Raw genomic sequence first — 16,463 nt, 5'->3', positions numbered from 1 at the left:
CAATGTCTAATATCTCATGTCTCTTGTCTCAGATCTCAGGTCTCATGTCCCATGTCTCAGGCCTCAGATCTCAGGACTCATGTCCAATGTCTAATATCTCATGTCTCTTTTCTCATATCCCATGTCTCAGGTGTCATGTCCGATGTCTCAAGTCTCAGGTCTCATGTTTCAAGTTTTATGTCTTAGTTCCAATGTCCCATGTCCCTCAATGGCTCATGCCAGGTCTCATGCCTCAGGGCTCAGATTTCAGGACTCAGGTCTAACGTGTCATGTCTTAAGTCTCAAGTCTCAGGTCTCAAGTCTCAGGTGTCATGTTGAAAGGCTAAGGTCTCACGTCTCATGTCTCAATTTTCAGGTCTCAAGTCTCAGGTACCAGTTCGCAGGTCTCAGATCTCATGTCTCAAGTCTTAAGTCTGAAGTCTCAGGTTTCAAGTTACATGTCTTATTGTTTCAAGTCTCAAAGCTGCAGAATTTGAATGGTCTCATTTACACGGTTTTCCTCAATTAGCGCGTTTTTTACACGGTTTTTTACATGGTTTTCGGGAATTGACACGGTATTTTGCACTGTTTTTTACGCGGTGCGTATTATGTGTGGATGCGTATTATGTGAATTTTAAGTGACCGTCAAGTGAAATCACTTAAGTGAGCGATCAAGTGAATGGCAAAGTGAATTTCAAATGTTTGCTCAGGTCATTAATATCTTTCAGTTGTAGTGGTTTTTAGGTGAAATTTCTGAATATCAAACATAAATCAACTTTGTTTTATTTATTATTTATTTTAAAAAAAATACAACGTAAAAAACGTCACTTTTTTTCCTTATTTGGGTTCAAAAAGATTTTTCGGCTTCGAAAAATCATTGACTTTCTCACTTTGACGAGACATTCGGGTTGATCTTTTCTGAAATAATAATAAAAAAATTAATTTAACTATAGTATTTATTGTTTAATTGTTTTGCATGAAACTTACTTTAATTTCACTGCACTAGAATATTTCCAAAATAAATCATCATCGGAAAACGTATCCGAAACCTGATTGCTTTAAAAAAGGTCAAAGGTGTAAACCGATTTACACGATGTTTCTGTCGACCTATGGAAAATATAACTGCTTAGTAACATATAAATTACTTTAATTCTGCACCTACCAACTCAATTCTGTGATTTTGAGTTCAGTGTACAATTTAATAAGTTTATTTTTATTACCAAAAATCTTTTCCTTCATGAATGCTTACAATTTTTCTCACTGCACTACTCACTGCTCGTCAGACAGAGCAGAAAACTTCGATATTGTGAATAATTTTGAAAACGCTGAAAAGTCGCCTGATGTGACGCAACGGAGGAAAAAGGCTTTATCTTGTAAACCAATGCATAGGCAAATTTAAACACCTAAATATTATCACGAAAATCATTAAAAAAGTTTTTTCAATTGATATGACGCAACACTAAAATGGGTATATATGTACAAAAAAAAAAAAAAAGAAATTCTTATGATGACAGACAAATCTGTATAAGTGGCAACGCTAACCGTGAGATGTCTTTTAGTTGAGATGTCTTTTAAAGTAAAAACATTCATTACGCGAAACTCATAAGAGAGTTTCACTGCATATCCTTTTAGTGTAACTGTAACATTTTATTCGGTAAATTCGGTAATTCTAACACCGATTATCAAAATTTACCAAAACCATTCCAATTTAAATAAAACAAATTATTCTCGGGTACGTTCAACTTATGATAACTTTTATTTCAACAATTCATTTCGACTTTTAAACTTATGCTCCCGGCGGCGTTGTTGAGCTCACTTTCCCTGTTTAGCAGCCCACTCGGTCCACGATCCTTTGTAGTTACGGGCACTGAAAACAAAAAAAAAATCGATTATCAGTAAACTATGAAATTATTTTTCTCATGCCTAATTTCTAATTAATTTTAGGTTATTTCTGATGATGACACAAATGAAAGAAAACCCAGAGCCGATTAACTGGTAGGAGTGTATGTACAAGAAAAGCGGGCGCCTTAAAATTAAAGATAAAAAAATCTTACTTCTGGAACCCGAGTTGCGTGGCCAGTTCCGCTGCCTTCTGAGCCCGTCCGCCCATTTTGCAGTGGAAGATGATTTCCGCTTCCTGCTGAGGCATATCGCGTCCGTACTTGGCCTTGAAGGAAGCGGGCGACTGATTCAGTTCAAATTCCAGGATCGGGACTGCAAAAGAAGAGAAAGACATCGGTTGCGGCAAAAATTGTCTTTTTAACTAGTGGTATTTTTTTTTTGTTAGTTAGGCGCACTTGAAGGTATCGTTTTTCTAGGTTATGTTTGCGTACAATGATGATTAGGAAGTTTTAATTTCGGTGACCCCCTTGGAAAGGTTATACTGTCCCACAAACAAATGCGGTGTTTTTTTTTTAAGTTGAAAGAGAAATGTCTCTTACTTGGTGTAACCAAGAGCCGTGATCGTGTCTAGTGCCATCTGGCTACGCCTTCCGGTTCGGCATGACATGATAATGTAGCGATCGAACGCCGGTTTAGGAACTCCGTAGAGTTGCTCGAACTCTCCGGTAGTTGTTTCCGGTGCAAAAGCTCGCTCAACTTGATCCACTAAGTGGGACACGTTCATTACTCATTAAAGAATTTAGACTTAGAAGGATGGTAAATCTGAAAAAAGTAACTTACGGGGAATGTTGATGCTCGTGGGGATTGCTCCGGTTTCCTTGACCTCATCGACACCCCGGACATCGATCAGAAGCTTTTCCGGATGATTCGGGAGGTCCAGTACTTCTTCGTAGGTGGCGATCGACATCTTGTTGCTGGAGAGTCCCAAACTGCTGGCAATCTGCAAATGAGAGACGATAAAATTGCTACAGTGAATCAGGTGAACTTTGTTGCACCTATTTCTAATCCCCGTTTGTGTTGATACAAAGCAAACAACCGAAACTGATAACGGTTTCGGTTATCGGTTTACCGAAAATGAAATGAAAGGGAAATTTTCAAGGTGGCACCATCAGTTTACAATCGGATACAAGGGTTTTTGGAGCATGGCACGTGTTGTATGAATGTATTGGAAAAAAAAGCACGAAACATCATCCGTTTCAAAGATAGCCGAATTAAAGGCACGTGTAGGTTATCTCTCCCTCACCAAATTGTTGCTACGGAAAGTTCCGGTCCGGAAGATAATGTCATGGATAAACGCAGGTGTTAATTGAACACAAATATTTGCAAAACCAATCAATAATTGCTAGAATTATTTAATAATTATTCGCTATGTGAACCGTCACAAATTTTCGGTATTAAACCCCCAATTTGAACGAGAGAAATCGTTCTATCGAGATAGTACCTTCATCTCAATAATTGTTCATAGCAAACAAACCGAATTAGATGTCGATATTTACCCAATCGAAAAACGAAGCACACATCCAACTAGAGCTGCAGGCACCGACTGTTGGCTAGGTACCTACTTTTGATTGCTGGTTCGTGGAAAAGAGCCTTCTCACGGTGATTATTATTAATTCAGTGGGCTACGATACGATTACGACCCACTACAGTTTCGCGTCTTCTCGGTGAACCACAACTTAACGTCTCCAGGCAACGACTAGCTGGCTGGGTCTCCGTAGAGGCTCGAGGTAGCAAAAAGATCGGATGGTGGGAGCATTGCGTGCTGCCTCCCTCTCGTTAACCCTTGGATGGTGATTGACTCTATTTTTAGTATTAATTTTTTTCGAAATCATAAATTCATTTCGAAATTTTGATTTTTAAACCTGAGTAAGAATTTTTTTTTTCAAATTCTAGATTTTCATTTTTATTTTCCGGATTTTAATTTACAATGCCTCATAATCAAGCTGAGATGAAGGTTGTTTGCCCTTCATTCTATTGACTTTTGAATCATCTTCTTTGAGTCATCAAAAGTGTAAAGAAATAGACTGATTTGTTTTGGGGTCATTTTTGAGTTTCTCTGTGCATGGGTTCTTAAAAGATTCGTTTTGTCGCATCTATGATTTTTGGCATAATTTCTCTTTGCTTTAAGGTTTGTATGCCATAAGCCATACTCCTATTCACCAGCGCATAACTTTTTTTTGTTTTTAAAGATACGAAGTAACAGTCTGGTTCAGCAAAAAACTTACTTTAAATAAAATAAAAATTGGCACAAAAAACGTTAGAAGGCTCGTTTCCACGTAAGAAAGAAAAATTAGGTTTCAGGACTTTTCAGGACAAACTGTCAATTGAGTTTTCAACCAATACGAAGTTTTGTAGACTCCAGGCTCAGCGGAATTATTAAATAACCTCCAGTCGACTAAGTAAATTAAGGCAATATTCAACTCATGATATAGTGTAATAGAAGTTAAGCATGGAACCAAAAAGTTCGTCAGGTGCTCATTAGTACAATCGAACCTGGATAAGCGAGAGTCCAAGGGACGAAATTTGTTTTTCTCGCTTAAATAGGTTCCTTTGAGTTTCTCGGGACGAACGTCAGATCCTGTCGAGGCGCCAAATTGAATCAGATCATTATCTAATGATGGTGAAGATGCGCCAAAAACTCTCCGTAGTGAACAACTTACGGGGGGAGGGGGGGGGGGGAGGGTGGTAAGGTTGATTGGATTGATCCCCCTCCTCCCCCTCTCCAAGCGGCAAAAACCGCAAATGCTCGAATTTCTACATTCTTTATTCAACAAAAAGTTTATTCATCACTTTAAAAGCTCAATATTGAAAAAAAAAACGGTCTACCAAACTTAAGCAGCTGTAACTTGCAATTTCCCGGACCGAATTATACCAAAAAAATTTTAGTTGAGTTATTTAGAGTGTTGATTTTGAATTTGCTATTAGTGAAATGTAGGGACAAATTTTTTTATTGTCACTAACTTCCCTCATATGCCTAAATTAACATGTGCAAATGGTAATAAATTTTGTATTTGCTTTAAATTCAGAGCTTCTAAATTCTTAATTTTGTTTTGAATGTTAATGAAATGGCAAATTTGAAAAGTCATATATATTTCATAAGACTGAAATACCTGAAACATTTTTTCTGCTGTCGTCATACATTTATTGCCTTCACCATGCAGTTTCTTTTTTATTTGCTTGGATGGAAGAAAACGATAAAAAAATCCTTAAACTATAAACGTGCGGAATTATGTGATATTTAATTTTCTTTAATTTTTAGAAATTTCTACCAGATTTTGCAGATCTTGGTCTTTCTAAGAAAACAAAAAAAAAAGACCTTTGATCTCCAAGTGTTGAATTGCTTTTATAGTAAGAAATTAAAGTTGTAGTTAAAATTTCCATCGGAGTGATCAGTTTTCAAGTAGACGCTTAAGAAACGTATGACTTCAATTACAGTCTTATTTTCTAATCTTTCTTTTTGTCTTTTAGTCACCAATTTCACTTAACAAATTCAATCGTAATAAACAACGATAGAACAGAAAAATTCAAAATGAGTGGCCACCATGTTACACGGTTCATTAATAAAATGCAGAAAATGTAGAACGAGATTCCATATGCTTTTGTGATTCTATTATACATTTTCGCAGTCTTTATTGATTCAAAAATGTAAAAAAAAATACAGATCGTAAAAATGAAGGTATGAGCTACGAATCACATTAAAAAATTATCACAACCGAAAAGTGAATTGGGGAAGCAAATTTAAGCTTTAGAATAATTTTCAAAATTTGCATTAAGACAAATTTAAAATTTGAATAACGATATTCAATTGTTCTAGTAGGATTGCTAATTCAGACTTAGAATTTAAATTAACATGCAAAGTCCAAAGTCAAGCACCCAGAACTCAGGCTCTAAAAAAGGAAAATGTATAATGAAAATCTCACTCAGTATTCAAGACGACAATCAAAACCAAACTTAGGAGGAATAAAATTTAGCGGATTGTTTTCTCAAAATGGCAGATAAAATAAATAAATGTGTATAAAAATCAGGATCAATCACTGAAACTTTAAGTTTCAAATCATGAATTCAAACTTAAAGTTGTTAAGTTTTCATTTACAGATGCGTGATACATCCACCATGATGATTATGTATATTTCAAATTTCAGAATTCAGAAACCAGAGCTCAATAGTCAAATTCTGAGTGCGATAAAATAATTTTAATTAGAACATCATCGTTTAAATTTAATCGAAAAAGTGTTGACAAACTATAAAAAAATCAGAGTTATGCAGCAGATGTAGATTGAGATGTGAAGAATCGATTGGTACATGTACAGTACCGTTCATAATTGTATAGAAATTGGAAGCACGCACACTGTCACTTCGACTTTCTGCGTTACATAGATCAACTATCACACAATTCTACTAAAAAATTTGAGCTTTCTGGAGTTTGTCTGGCTTGAGATACACCAATTCTACGAAAATCGGACTTTTTGGACTTTTACCATTCAAACTGCAACATCTCAGAAACAAAACTACATTTTTTATTGAAATTTTGCAGAGTGATTGCTGAAATATTAAGTTAGTATGTCTGAAGTTTTTGAAAAGTTCTATCGATGGGATAAAAATTTACGTGAGGTACAATATTTCAGGCATGAACCTAGAACTGCGATTTCTGTAGAATTTTGGACGAATGTCTCCATAGAAAAATCCTATTTTATGTTCAACAACCGGTAAATTTTCAACAAAAAAAATCAAAACAATATCACGAGATTGTGATTTAAAAACACAAATATTTATTCCATTTTTCCTTTTCTACATTGCTTTTGCCAGACATTTTTCGACTGATTTGTGGATTGGAAACGATATAATTCTATAGAACTCGCATTTCTAGGTTCATGCCTGAAATATTGTACCTCGCGTAACTTTTGATCCCATCGATAGAATTTTTCAAAAACTTCAGACATGCTAGCTTTATATTTCAACAATCAATTTGCAAAATTTCAATAAAAAATGTAGCGTTGTTTCTGAGATATTGCAGTTTGAATGGTAAAAGTCCAAAAAGTCCGATTTCCGTAGAATTGGTGTATCTCAGGCCACACAAACTCCAGAAAGCTTTGTGGTAAAATAGTGTGATAGTTGATCTATCAAACGCAGAAAATTTGATCCATAAATATCATCAGAGAAAAAAGTTATGGAAGTTCAAATTCGAAGTGACAGTGTGCGTGCTTCCAATTTCTATACAATTATGAACGGTACTGAACTTAACTCAAAATTGACGATTTTGGCACCTCATCCCTCTGATTCTAAGGGGCCTCAATTATTTTATTAATCCTTTACATTTAAACCTTCTCAAAATATTTTCTGTAGAAATCCCAACAAACATCACCGGGGGCAACGCACGCGTTTTTGTTTTCGTCCCGCAAAAATTTTAATAAAATTTAATTAAAGATGAAATTTAAGAACGAATCAGTGATAAATGTTTGGAAAAGTGATCGGTGGAAGTTCCCGAAATGGTTTCTAGTTTGTTCAGAACGCAGAACCTGGTACGGGGGAGTGATGAGCATGTATCCATCCTGATTGATTTGATGCTGCGGGAAGCAGGTTGTTTTTTTCCTAATGCTTGGGTCGTTTGATATGTGATGTGTTTTAGTGAAAGCTCTTCGGTTCACAATACATTTAAAAAGGCATAAGAAGTGAAAATAATGGGAACATATACTATTTCAAGTATGGCATTGACTGAAATTCAATCGTGTGTGAGTGTTGTTAAAGGAGGAGAATATTTCATAATGCTGGTGTAGAAAATAAAAATGTGTTTGGACGATCGATATAGCAATTTCGGCATGCTGCGACCAGTCAAACCTTTGAAATATTCACGATGCCTTTTATGGTTTGAAGATAAGTATCCTTTTCAAATGGTAAAATGGTAAGATGTTTCAAATGTATTATATTCATATATCTAAAATAGCTTAACTCTATTCAAGGGGATTCGTGGGGGGTTGGATAGGTCACCAAGCGAACGAAAGACTGACATACAATGGATTGTGGGTTCAAGCCAGCCGGAGTATCTCGCCAAATATGGAATCATGAGAAGGATACTATGGTTCCTTTTCATAATTCTAAATTTGTTTCGAACAGTAGGAAGAGAGTTTGGTGAGTCAAACCTATCCCAAACCAGTGGTAACGGACCCCTTGGTTGCACTGCAAATATTGTTGGTGAGTTAACATACATACATACATACAAATCCCAACAAACATCACCGTTATCTGAATAACCTTACTTTTAACACTTAAAAAAAGTCTTATTTTGGTTTAAAAAACCCCGATAATCAAATTCATATATTTCCAAACTGGGAAGATCATAAAATCTCGATCGAAAAAACCGGAAAAACCGGGACTTTGAAACCGGAAACTCGCTGACCACCCTGTTCATACTTCTGAAATTGATTTTGATAATCGTATTTTCTACTTAATTTATCTTTAAAGTGTTGATTTTTTAAATTAAGAAATTAAAAAAAAAAACAAACCACAAATTTCAACGAAAATTGTGTATCAAAATTGAAAATAATAATATTAGTAGTATCACGATTCAGTAAAATATTCCAATGAAGAATTTAATCTTTCATTGGAGAAATTATATTCATGACGAAAAATTCTTCAAAGATCTTTTTTAAGTGACAGTTTTAACATACCAGATAAACCTACCAATAAAAAGATAATAATCAACATCAACATGCTGTAGATTCGCTGGTTGTTTTATAAAAGGGTGTGTAAGTTGTGTAGAAGGATATTGAAATGTGTATCGTAATCCGGGGTAAGATTGATCACCTTTTTCAATATTTTTCGATTATTTTTTCTATTAAAAAAAAATGTTGCATCTTTCATATTTCTAAAACCAGTACTGGACTCCTATGAGCGTAAAACATGGTTGCAGAAATTTATTAGACTACTTCAAATTTGATTCAAAAATCGATTTAGTCTCTGTTTCGAATTTGATGCTTTGGGGTAACATTGATCAGTTTCTGTTTTGACGGTTTTCTTGATCAAAAAGGAAACAAAACACTTTCTGAATTTTTGGGTTTTTGGTTTAGATTTCTTCGCGGTCCATAAAAAACAACACCACGGTCCTTTATGTGTTAAGAGTGGAGTTAAGACTGAACAACAATTAAAATTGAAGGATGGACAATGATGCTGCTTAATTTAAGGGGCTAAATTTTTTAACATAACTAAGGAACAAATTTTAACTGCGAAAACAAATGAAAGTTTTATTCATTCAATTCCCTAGGCCCTCGCACTATTCCCCTTTAAGTTTTTTATTCAAATTTTAAATTAGGTTTCTAGGCTTTTGTCCAAGACTGGCTTACTCTTGGAAAATGTCCCTATTTTTCAAATATCAAAAATTTAACTTGAAACTATATCAAAAACTATACATTTACTAAGGATAAAAGTTGAACTCTCACATATATCAACCTATTTGCTTCGAAGCGCTTTGATTTCATCAGGAAGGGTGTTTGTTTGCGAGCCTTCGAAAAAATAGTTATTTCAAGATTTTGAAATTACATTTTTTTTTTATTTGAAATTTTTAAAAACAAACCAAGTTTTTCCCAATTCGAAACTCAACCTATAAGTTTTTGAACGTAGAAAAAAGTTTTGAGATATTTTAACTTTAGACTTAGTTATTGATGATTATCTGGAAAAAATTCATGGTGGTCAAAGTTACATCGGTGAAAAATGTTACCCCGTTTTACGGTATATAGAGAATTTTTGATAATGTTTTCATTATTCTTCTCTTGTTTCATACTTTTCGAAATACATGTTGTTCAGTGAAATTCATGGGGAAGGAGGAGCCGAGTGCAGCTTATATTGTAGACTCAATAAGAGCAACTAAACCTCCACCCCTCCCCCTCCTTTCGTTCTCTCAAATGATCGTTTTTCACCAGATATTAACGTTCCTTTATATTGACTGATTTTTAAAAATTTCGAAAATCAAAAAGGGCATCAAATTGAACTGTGAGAACTATCGAACAATCACTGCCCTCAATGTCGCCTACAAAGGGTTGTTCCGAATCCTACTTCGCCGCCTAACGCCACAAGTAAACAGATTCGCGGGAAGTCATCAGGCCATGGAGAGAAGATCTACGACGGACCAGAACTTCACACTACGGCAAATTCTCCAAAAATGCCGTGAATACCAAGTCCCTACGCACCATCTATTCATCGACTTTGGAGTCGCATACGACACGATCGACCGTGACGAGCTATGGAAAATCACGGACGGGAAAGGCTTTTACGGGAAGTTGAACAGACTGCCCAAGTAACACCGATAGTTTTAATAGACTATTCAAGCACCTTATAAAACCAAAACTTTATCTAGTAGCCTGTTATAAAACTTTAAATGTTACTTGGGTGATCAAGGCGACGATGGATGGAACGCAGTGCTGTGTGCGGATTTCGGATGAATTGTCGAGTTCATTCGAATCACGCAGGGGGCTTCGACGAGGTGATGGTCTATCCTGCATGATGTTCAACGTGGCGCTACCCGGTAAATTTGAATCGGCAGAGAGGTAACTCAAATCGCCAGAGGGATCGTAACGATCTCTCTGGTGATTTTGCATCATCACATCGTTAGAGAGGAACACACCATACGCGTGCCTTGGGTGAGTGCCACGAATTAAGCTAAGACACGCCCTCCAGAGAAACACACGAACACAATCCGAATCGTGTTTGTATGTTTCCCTCCGAGACACGTGTTCGTCTGCCTGAGAAGTCGACAGCTACGATTGAAAGCACACACGGGACACGGGGACAAAATGCGACCACACCGTACGAGTGTACGATTCAAACTGATTTCGCATGTACGCATTCGTATTCGTTGCCTCTAGGTATCTCGGCAGGACAAACCGAATGAAAATATTTGCGTTCTTGGAGTGTCGCCGAAGTTAACCGTTTTATTCTAAGTTCGGTGACTCAACTCTCAATTTTTTGCATTCTCTGTCGATTTCTGAGAAGACGCGCTTACTGGGTAGGTGTTATTCGACGAGCGGTGGGCGAAATGCGGGGCATGATTTTCAACAGATCCAGTCTGGCGAATGTAGGCTGTCCGAGTAGTTGGAAAATGGTTGCCATGGATCGAGTGCATTTTATGACTTAAGTTCATCAAGCTATGTATGCTATAAAAATAAATAATGTTCACTACATCCGTCTTCTTGGATTTTGAATCGACGACCATCTTACCTTTAGAGTCCATCTTGATAGAATCAGGAAGAATGAGCTTCGCGGGCTACAAAAAAAGGGGCGGACATTTTTCTAGCCACCCATGGATTAAGTGGACATAAATATTTTTAATCAATTAGCGGAATCGTGCATCTTAGTTTCGGAAATCTGGGATGTGATATATATATTTATAGGAAGGAGTTTGTCATGATTTTACGAATCTCAATTGAAAGATTCACTAAGACACGTCTGTCGCTCACAAGAATAGATCAATGACTGACTTTAAGCCCGTTCAACAACCAATTGAAATCGGTTTCAATCGATTTCGATTGGTAAATTGTTGTTCACTCAGCCAATGTTGTGATCGAAACTAATCCAATTGACGTTCAATGAAGCCAATCGAAGTCGATCGAAACCAATCGAAATCGATCAAGCTCGAGAGCAGGATTCGTTTCCATCGGTTTCAATTACACTAAGGGCTGTCCCAACGGTAGATGCAAAACACGGTTTTCGACCACGCTAAAACATTTCGGCTGGCACCGGTGGCGTAAATTGCTGTTTTAGCACAGTTATCGATTTCAAAATTCCCAACAGTTATACGCCTTTGTTCCAAATTCATGCAAATTTGGAACAGGATTTCAGAATATACGACAGACCGATTTAGCTCACGATGAGAAAATTTAAGCCAACAATGATTTCTTTCACACATGTTTGGGTAACATTGGGTGTGATAATTATTTCTTTTTGAGATATTATTTGAATGTTTTTTTTCGCTTCAACCACCCTATACGTAACATAAATTGAGAATAGATGTTAATAAAAACCATATCAAGTATAAATAATAGATGTCACATTATTCTCGATTTTATAAATAAATAAGAAGCTTTTCATTAGTGCTCGACGAATTAGTTAATCCAGTCAGCGTTCTAAAATTTGAAAAAAATAAACGAAATGAAAATTTTAATACTTTTTCGATGAGGTAAAAAAAATGTTTATCGTTATTGTTAATATTGAGAGATTTTTAGTTTCGTATGGATTGCTCGAAGTTTTCGTCAATATCAGCATATTTGTCTGTATCCATACATAAATTTGCAAATATTGAAACAAGTTTTTGTCAAACAAAAATGTCGACAAATCAAGGGAAAATTTCCTTTGACTTTGGGATAAACATTTCTCGTTTCCTTATCAATGTCAGCAACAACATGTAAAAAAGCTTTTTCATTTCATTTTAACAAAACTTTTTTCAATTGACCTTTTTTCCTCGTTGTATAGTCATTTTCGCTTTTAAATTAATGAAATCCTGGTAGAATAGTTGAAATCACTGTTCTGTCAAAAAGAATATTCGTAGAATTAATTTTAAGACAATTAACCGTAAAACTCAAAACTTATGCAATTTTTCTAATAAAATGGGTTTTTTTCTTCTCAATTATTGAGTGTCTGCAATGAAAGTGTTTCCGTTTTAAATTTGCTCCTACACCGGTGGGGAGTGGGTATTTTAGCCGATTCGAAAATTTCAAATTTGCTGAAACTGGTATACTTAAAACCAATATTTACGCCTGAACCGTTGCAGGTGCTATAACACACATGCAGTTGCTTACAGCTGGTTTGGTTTGTTGTGACTCATTTTGATTGTTTCTTTGGTGTTTTTTGTCGGGTGCTGGGGTCGGTGCTGTGCGAGTTAGCTGAGTCGGTGGTGCAGTGCCAGTCTTGCTGAGTCGGTGGTGCTGTGCTAGCCATGCTGAGGTGGTACTGTGCTGAGTCGGTGGTGCTGTGCTGAGTCAATGGTGCTGTGCTGAGTCGGTGGTGCTGTGCTAGCCATGCTGATTCGTTGGTGCTGTGGCAGTCATGCTGAGGCTGTGGTGCTGCGACATTCATGCTGATTCGATGGTGAAGTGTTGGAAAAGTGTTTGGCAGTTTTTAATAAATAATGTAGATAGTACAATTGAAACTTAATAAACCTTTCTTTTCATATTCTAAATCATATCTAAATCCTATCTGCCCTAACTTTCCTGCCCCTACTTTCTTCGGATACTGATTCGAACCAAAATCATCACGTGATTTCAGAAGTTGGCCCAATGCTCCTCCCATGCTGCATCGTTTATTCCTTCCGTGCCGCTTTCAACGCAATCTTCACCCTCAACTACAAAACGCTTCTTCACGCGTGTTGTCGCCTTGAGCGGACTCAGAGACCTCGGTTTGGCTTTGAGCAGTCCCTCCTTTGTGGCCAGATCCCGCAACTTCTAGGAGATGCCAGTGCAAAGGGCTTCGTTCAGTGCCGCTAATGACTTGGGGCAGGGCCGTCGGGCTGGTGTCATGTTTATTAAGAATCGATAAACCAATAAAAAAAGGGTTTTTCGGTTTTTTTCATTTAATCAAGTGAGAACAACTGTACAGTAACAGACGATTGCTATTATAGTTTTCATTATTAAATAAAGCTCGAAATCTCCAAGTACACAGCTGTATAAGAAAATGACAGTAAAAGCAGCGCGTTAGTATTAGTGTCTGGCTGTTCATTCAGCAGCCTGATAGAAATCGATCGAAGTCAATTGGAAAAAACTGTCAATCCATTTCAATTGATTTCGATTGAGTTCTGTTGAACACACCTTTTGTTTTGTTTGTTTTACCTAGTGTTGCCAAAATAACAAACGTTGCCAAAGACATTTATTTTATTCTATTTATCTTCAGTGTTGCCAAATACAACTATTATTTTATTTTATTATATTCTTAAATCTATTTAATTTATATTCTTCATATCTTTCATCTCATCCCTACAGAGGTCACTCACCACATTAGAATTGATGTCGACGACCGGTTTGCGTAGCGCTGTAGATTTCTTGATGACTACTGTTTGGTCGGGCGCTGCTTCAACTGCTTCCGGTGGTCCAGTTGTATTTTCAACACAAGTGCTGCTTCGATGAATTTGGTTATGACAATGATTGCAAACAAAAGGCTGGCCTCTGTAGGAAACTTGCGTTTCTTCACCTTGGATGGTAACGAATAATTCGATGTGTTTTCTCAGAATCATCTTTACAATTCTGACGCCAGACAAAACACCTTTGAATTTAAAACCTTCCTTCCAGATTTCATCCTTGATTGAAAGCACTTCTCCATACATGTTCAGGAATGAACAGATTTCATCATTCCGAACATTTTCGGATAAGTCATAGATATTCACTTCGATTCCGCCATCATCCATGCTTAGTTGCACCCTAGAACGCGTGTTGCCCACTTGGATCATGCGTCGTTCGTTGTGTTCAATAACCACATTTAGAGCGGTTTTGTAATCCACACACTTCACATGTGCACATTTTTGCACATGGTTTATTTGTAGGCGTATTACTTGTTTCGGGGAAAGACCAAGCGGTCCATAAACAAAATCATGAATTTGTTCGTGCGACGGGCGTTTGTAAAAGTTACTTAAATGAATCTTGAAGGTATTTTCTCGCACTCCGATAGACATTGTCACGCACGGACCGAACGCTTTAAGCTCTTAAAGCAAAACTTAAGTGCGAAACGTGAAAACTGCTGATACAGTACAACTCAAAGATCTAGTGAAACACGTCTGCCTGCAACGTGGCCTTGAGCCGAACTACGATGAAAATCCTAAAAAAAAAGAAATATTGATCAGTTTTTGTAGCAGATTGCATCGTTTGCCAAATTTTGTGAAAATAAAACTCAGTTGGATGCCAATATGCCTGATTTTTCAGGATTTGCCTGATTTTTCGAGACCCAGCTATTGAAGCCATTGAATTTGTCTGATTTTTCCAAATATGCCTGATTTTGCCTGATTTTTTCGAATGTGATAAACAATGGGTAGAAATGAATTGGATTATGTGCCATTGCTGAAGTGAAAAGGGGGAAATGTGAAATTCGATTGTTGAATCAAAGCAATCGAAAAATTCCCTTGAATTTGAATTTTTATTTAATAAAGGGAATTAAAGGGAATCTTGCTGTAATTCAGTAGAATTATTCAACCAAGTATGGCTCACAAAACATATTAGAGTGAAAATGAGGAGCGATGATAAAAAAAAAGTCATCACTTTGAGCAAAATTTCCGTTACTTTGCCGTAGCCTGATTTTGCCTGATGAAAAAATGAAAAAATGTTGGCAACCCTGGTTGGATGGTCTCCAACCAGAGATGCCAATAGGCCTGATGTTTCGAGATTTACTTGTTTTTTCGTGGCTCAGTTTTACAACCTGATACGCCATTGTTTCTTTTTAATTTTTTAAAATATGCCTGATTTTTGCGAATGTGATGAAAAATGGGAGGTAAGGTATAGCTGAAGCGAAAATGTGGAGTAACATCCAAAAAAGATCATCACTTTGAACGAAATTCCCATTGTCCCTGTCTCCAACAACAATCATGATTTTTACCGTTTTGGAATCGTTGAGAGTTTAAAGCGGACTCTTATTTTCTTTTTGAGGAGTTTGGAAAGCCTCAAAGGCAATGAGATCATATCAAACTATTGACTAAATATATATTTTAAAATTACCAAGCCAAATTTACAACATAATCGAGATTAGTTATTTTAAGAATCTTAAACTAGTCGTAAGTTGAATTCATTTCCTGAGTTCGGATAAACTTTGACTACCCAACAACATCTTTGACTTTGAAAAGTATTTTAAAATAAATAAACTCTTCTTTGGAAATATATAACATTTTATATTTTTTATTTCATCTTCAATAAGCAGAAATATAGTTTTTAAAATAAAAAAAATTGAAAGTTTTTCAGGAATTCAACTAGAACTAGTTTGGTACTTTAAATCTACTCAGAAAGACGACTAATTAGAGAATATATTTTTCCAAAGTAATTTTTTTCGCCCAATGCTTATAAATTTATCATAAAAACACGTTCCAGGTGCCCATCAAATTTCGCTAGTTTTGATTTTCGTTATTTGCAGAAATATTTCACACTGTTAATAAAGATATTTCTCAGACATAACTTTTAGTTATAACTTATTTTGTTCACTTGTTTATAGAAAACGTAAGTGTCGTGTCTGATCTGATTCAACTTTTGCATGTTTCGAAAACTTTCAGTTCAAAATTAAAATAAGGTTTAAATGTTGAAGCCATTTAATATATCTTTTTTTAAAGATTCAGATTCGTGGTCGATATTCGATCGACTAATTTTTTTCATAATTCCGAATTTTTTTCTCATCTGTTGTTTTCAATGTTTATTTTTTCATTGATACTTCAAAGCGAAAATAGATGCTTCTCATAGCTATGTATACGCAAGAATAACAATCGTTTCTTAGAGGTTTTCAGCAATAGTATTTTGTCTTCATCTCAGTTTTTTTTAAGGAGACATTGACCATCAATCTGCTTCTCCAAAAAACAAATATTGTTTCCCAGAGCTAAATATCCTTCCGAGGACAGGACATAAGAGCTAAACACG

The 16,463-nt window shown here is 36.1% G+C and overlaps 2 protein-coding genes across 7 annotated transcripts in view; one reads left to right on the top strand and one right to left on the bottom strand.

Annotated features, from left to right (window-relative positions):
* Nucleotides 1–16,463, top strand: part of LOC129758639 (DNA polymerase theta) — a 98,049-nt gene that overhangs the window by 59,557 nt on the left and 22,029 nt on the right. Inside the window, exon 9 of one of the 2 annotated variants that reach the window (XR_008740035.1) lies at nt 13,842–14,057. The gene's annotated coding sequence lies outside the window, so the exon portion shown is untranslated. Of the gene's footprint in view, nt 1–13,841; nt 14,662–16,463 lie in introns of those variants that run through there. The other variant, XM_055756186.1, reaches the window with a different exon arrangement.
* The window catches only part of LOC129758645 (rhodanese domain-containing protein CG4456-like), a 30,296-nt gene continuing 15,432 nt past the window's right edge, over nt 1,600–16,463 (bottom strand). The window contains exons 1-4 of one of the 5 annotated variants that reach the window (XM_055756197.1): nt 3,444–4,247; nt 2,662–2,821; nt 2,421–2,586; nt 1,600–1,846 (exon numbers count right to left, since the gene is read on the bottom strand). In XM_055756197.1, coding sequence (XP_055612172.1) covers nt 1,792–1,846; nt 2,421–2,586; nt 2,662–2,788 — 348 coding nt within the window. In that variant the 5' untranslated portion in view covers nt 2,789–2,821; nt 3,444–4,247 and the 3' untranslated portion in view covers nt 1,600–1,791. Of the gene's footprint in view, nt 1,847–2,033; nt 2,194–2,420; nt 2,587–2,661; nt 2,822–3,377; nt 4,248–16,463 lie in introns of those variants that run through there. The other 4 variants (XM_055756192.1, XM_055756193.1, XM_055756195.1 and 1 more) reach the window with 4 other exon arrangements.

Source organism: Uranotaenia lowii, chromosome 3 (genome assembly GCF_029784155.1).
Source record: "Uranotaenia lowii strain MFRU-FL chromosome 3, ASM2978415v1, whole genome shotgun sequence".
Lineage (NCBI taxonomy): Eukaryota > Metazoa > Arthropoda > Insecta > Diptera > Culicidae > Uranotaenia > Uranotaenia lowii.
The sequence above is the reverse complement of the archived record's forward strand: the minus strand, read 5'-3'. Positions and strand labels throughout refer to the sequence as shown.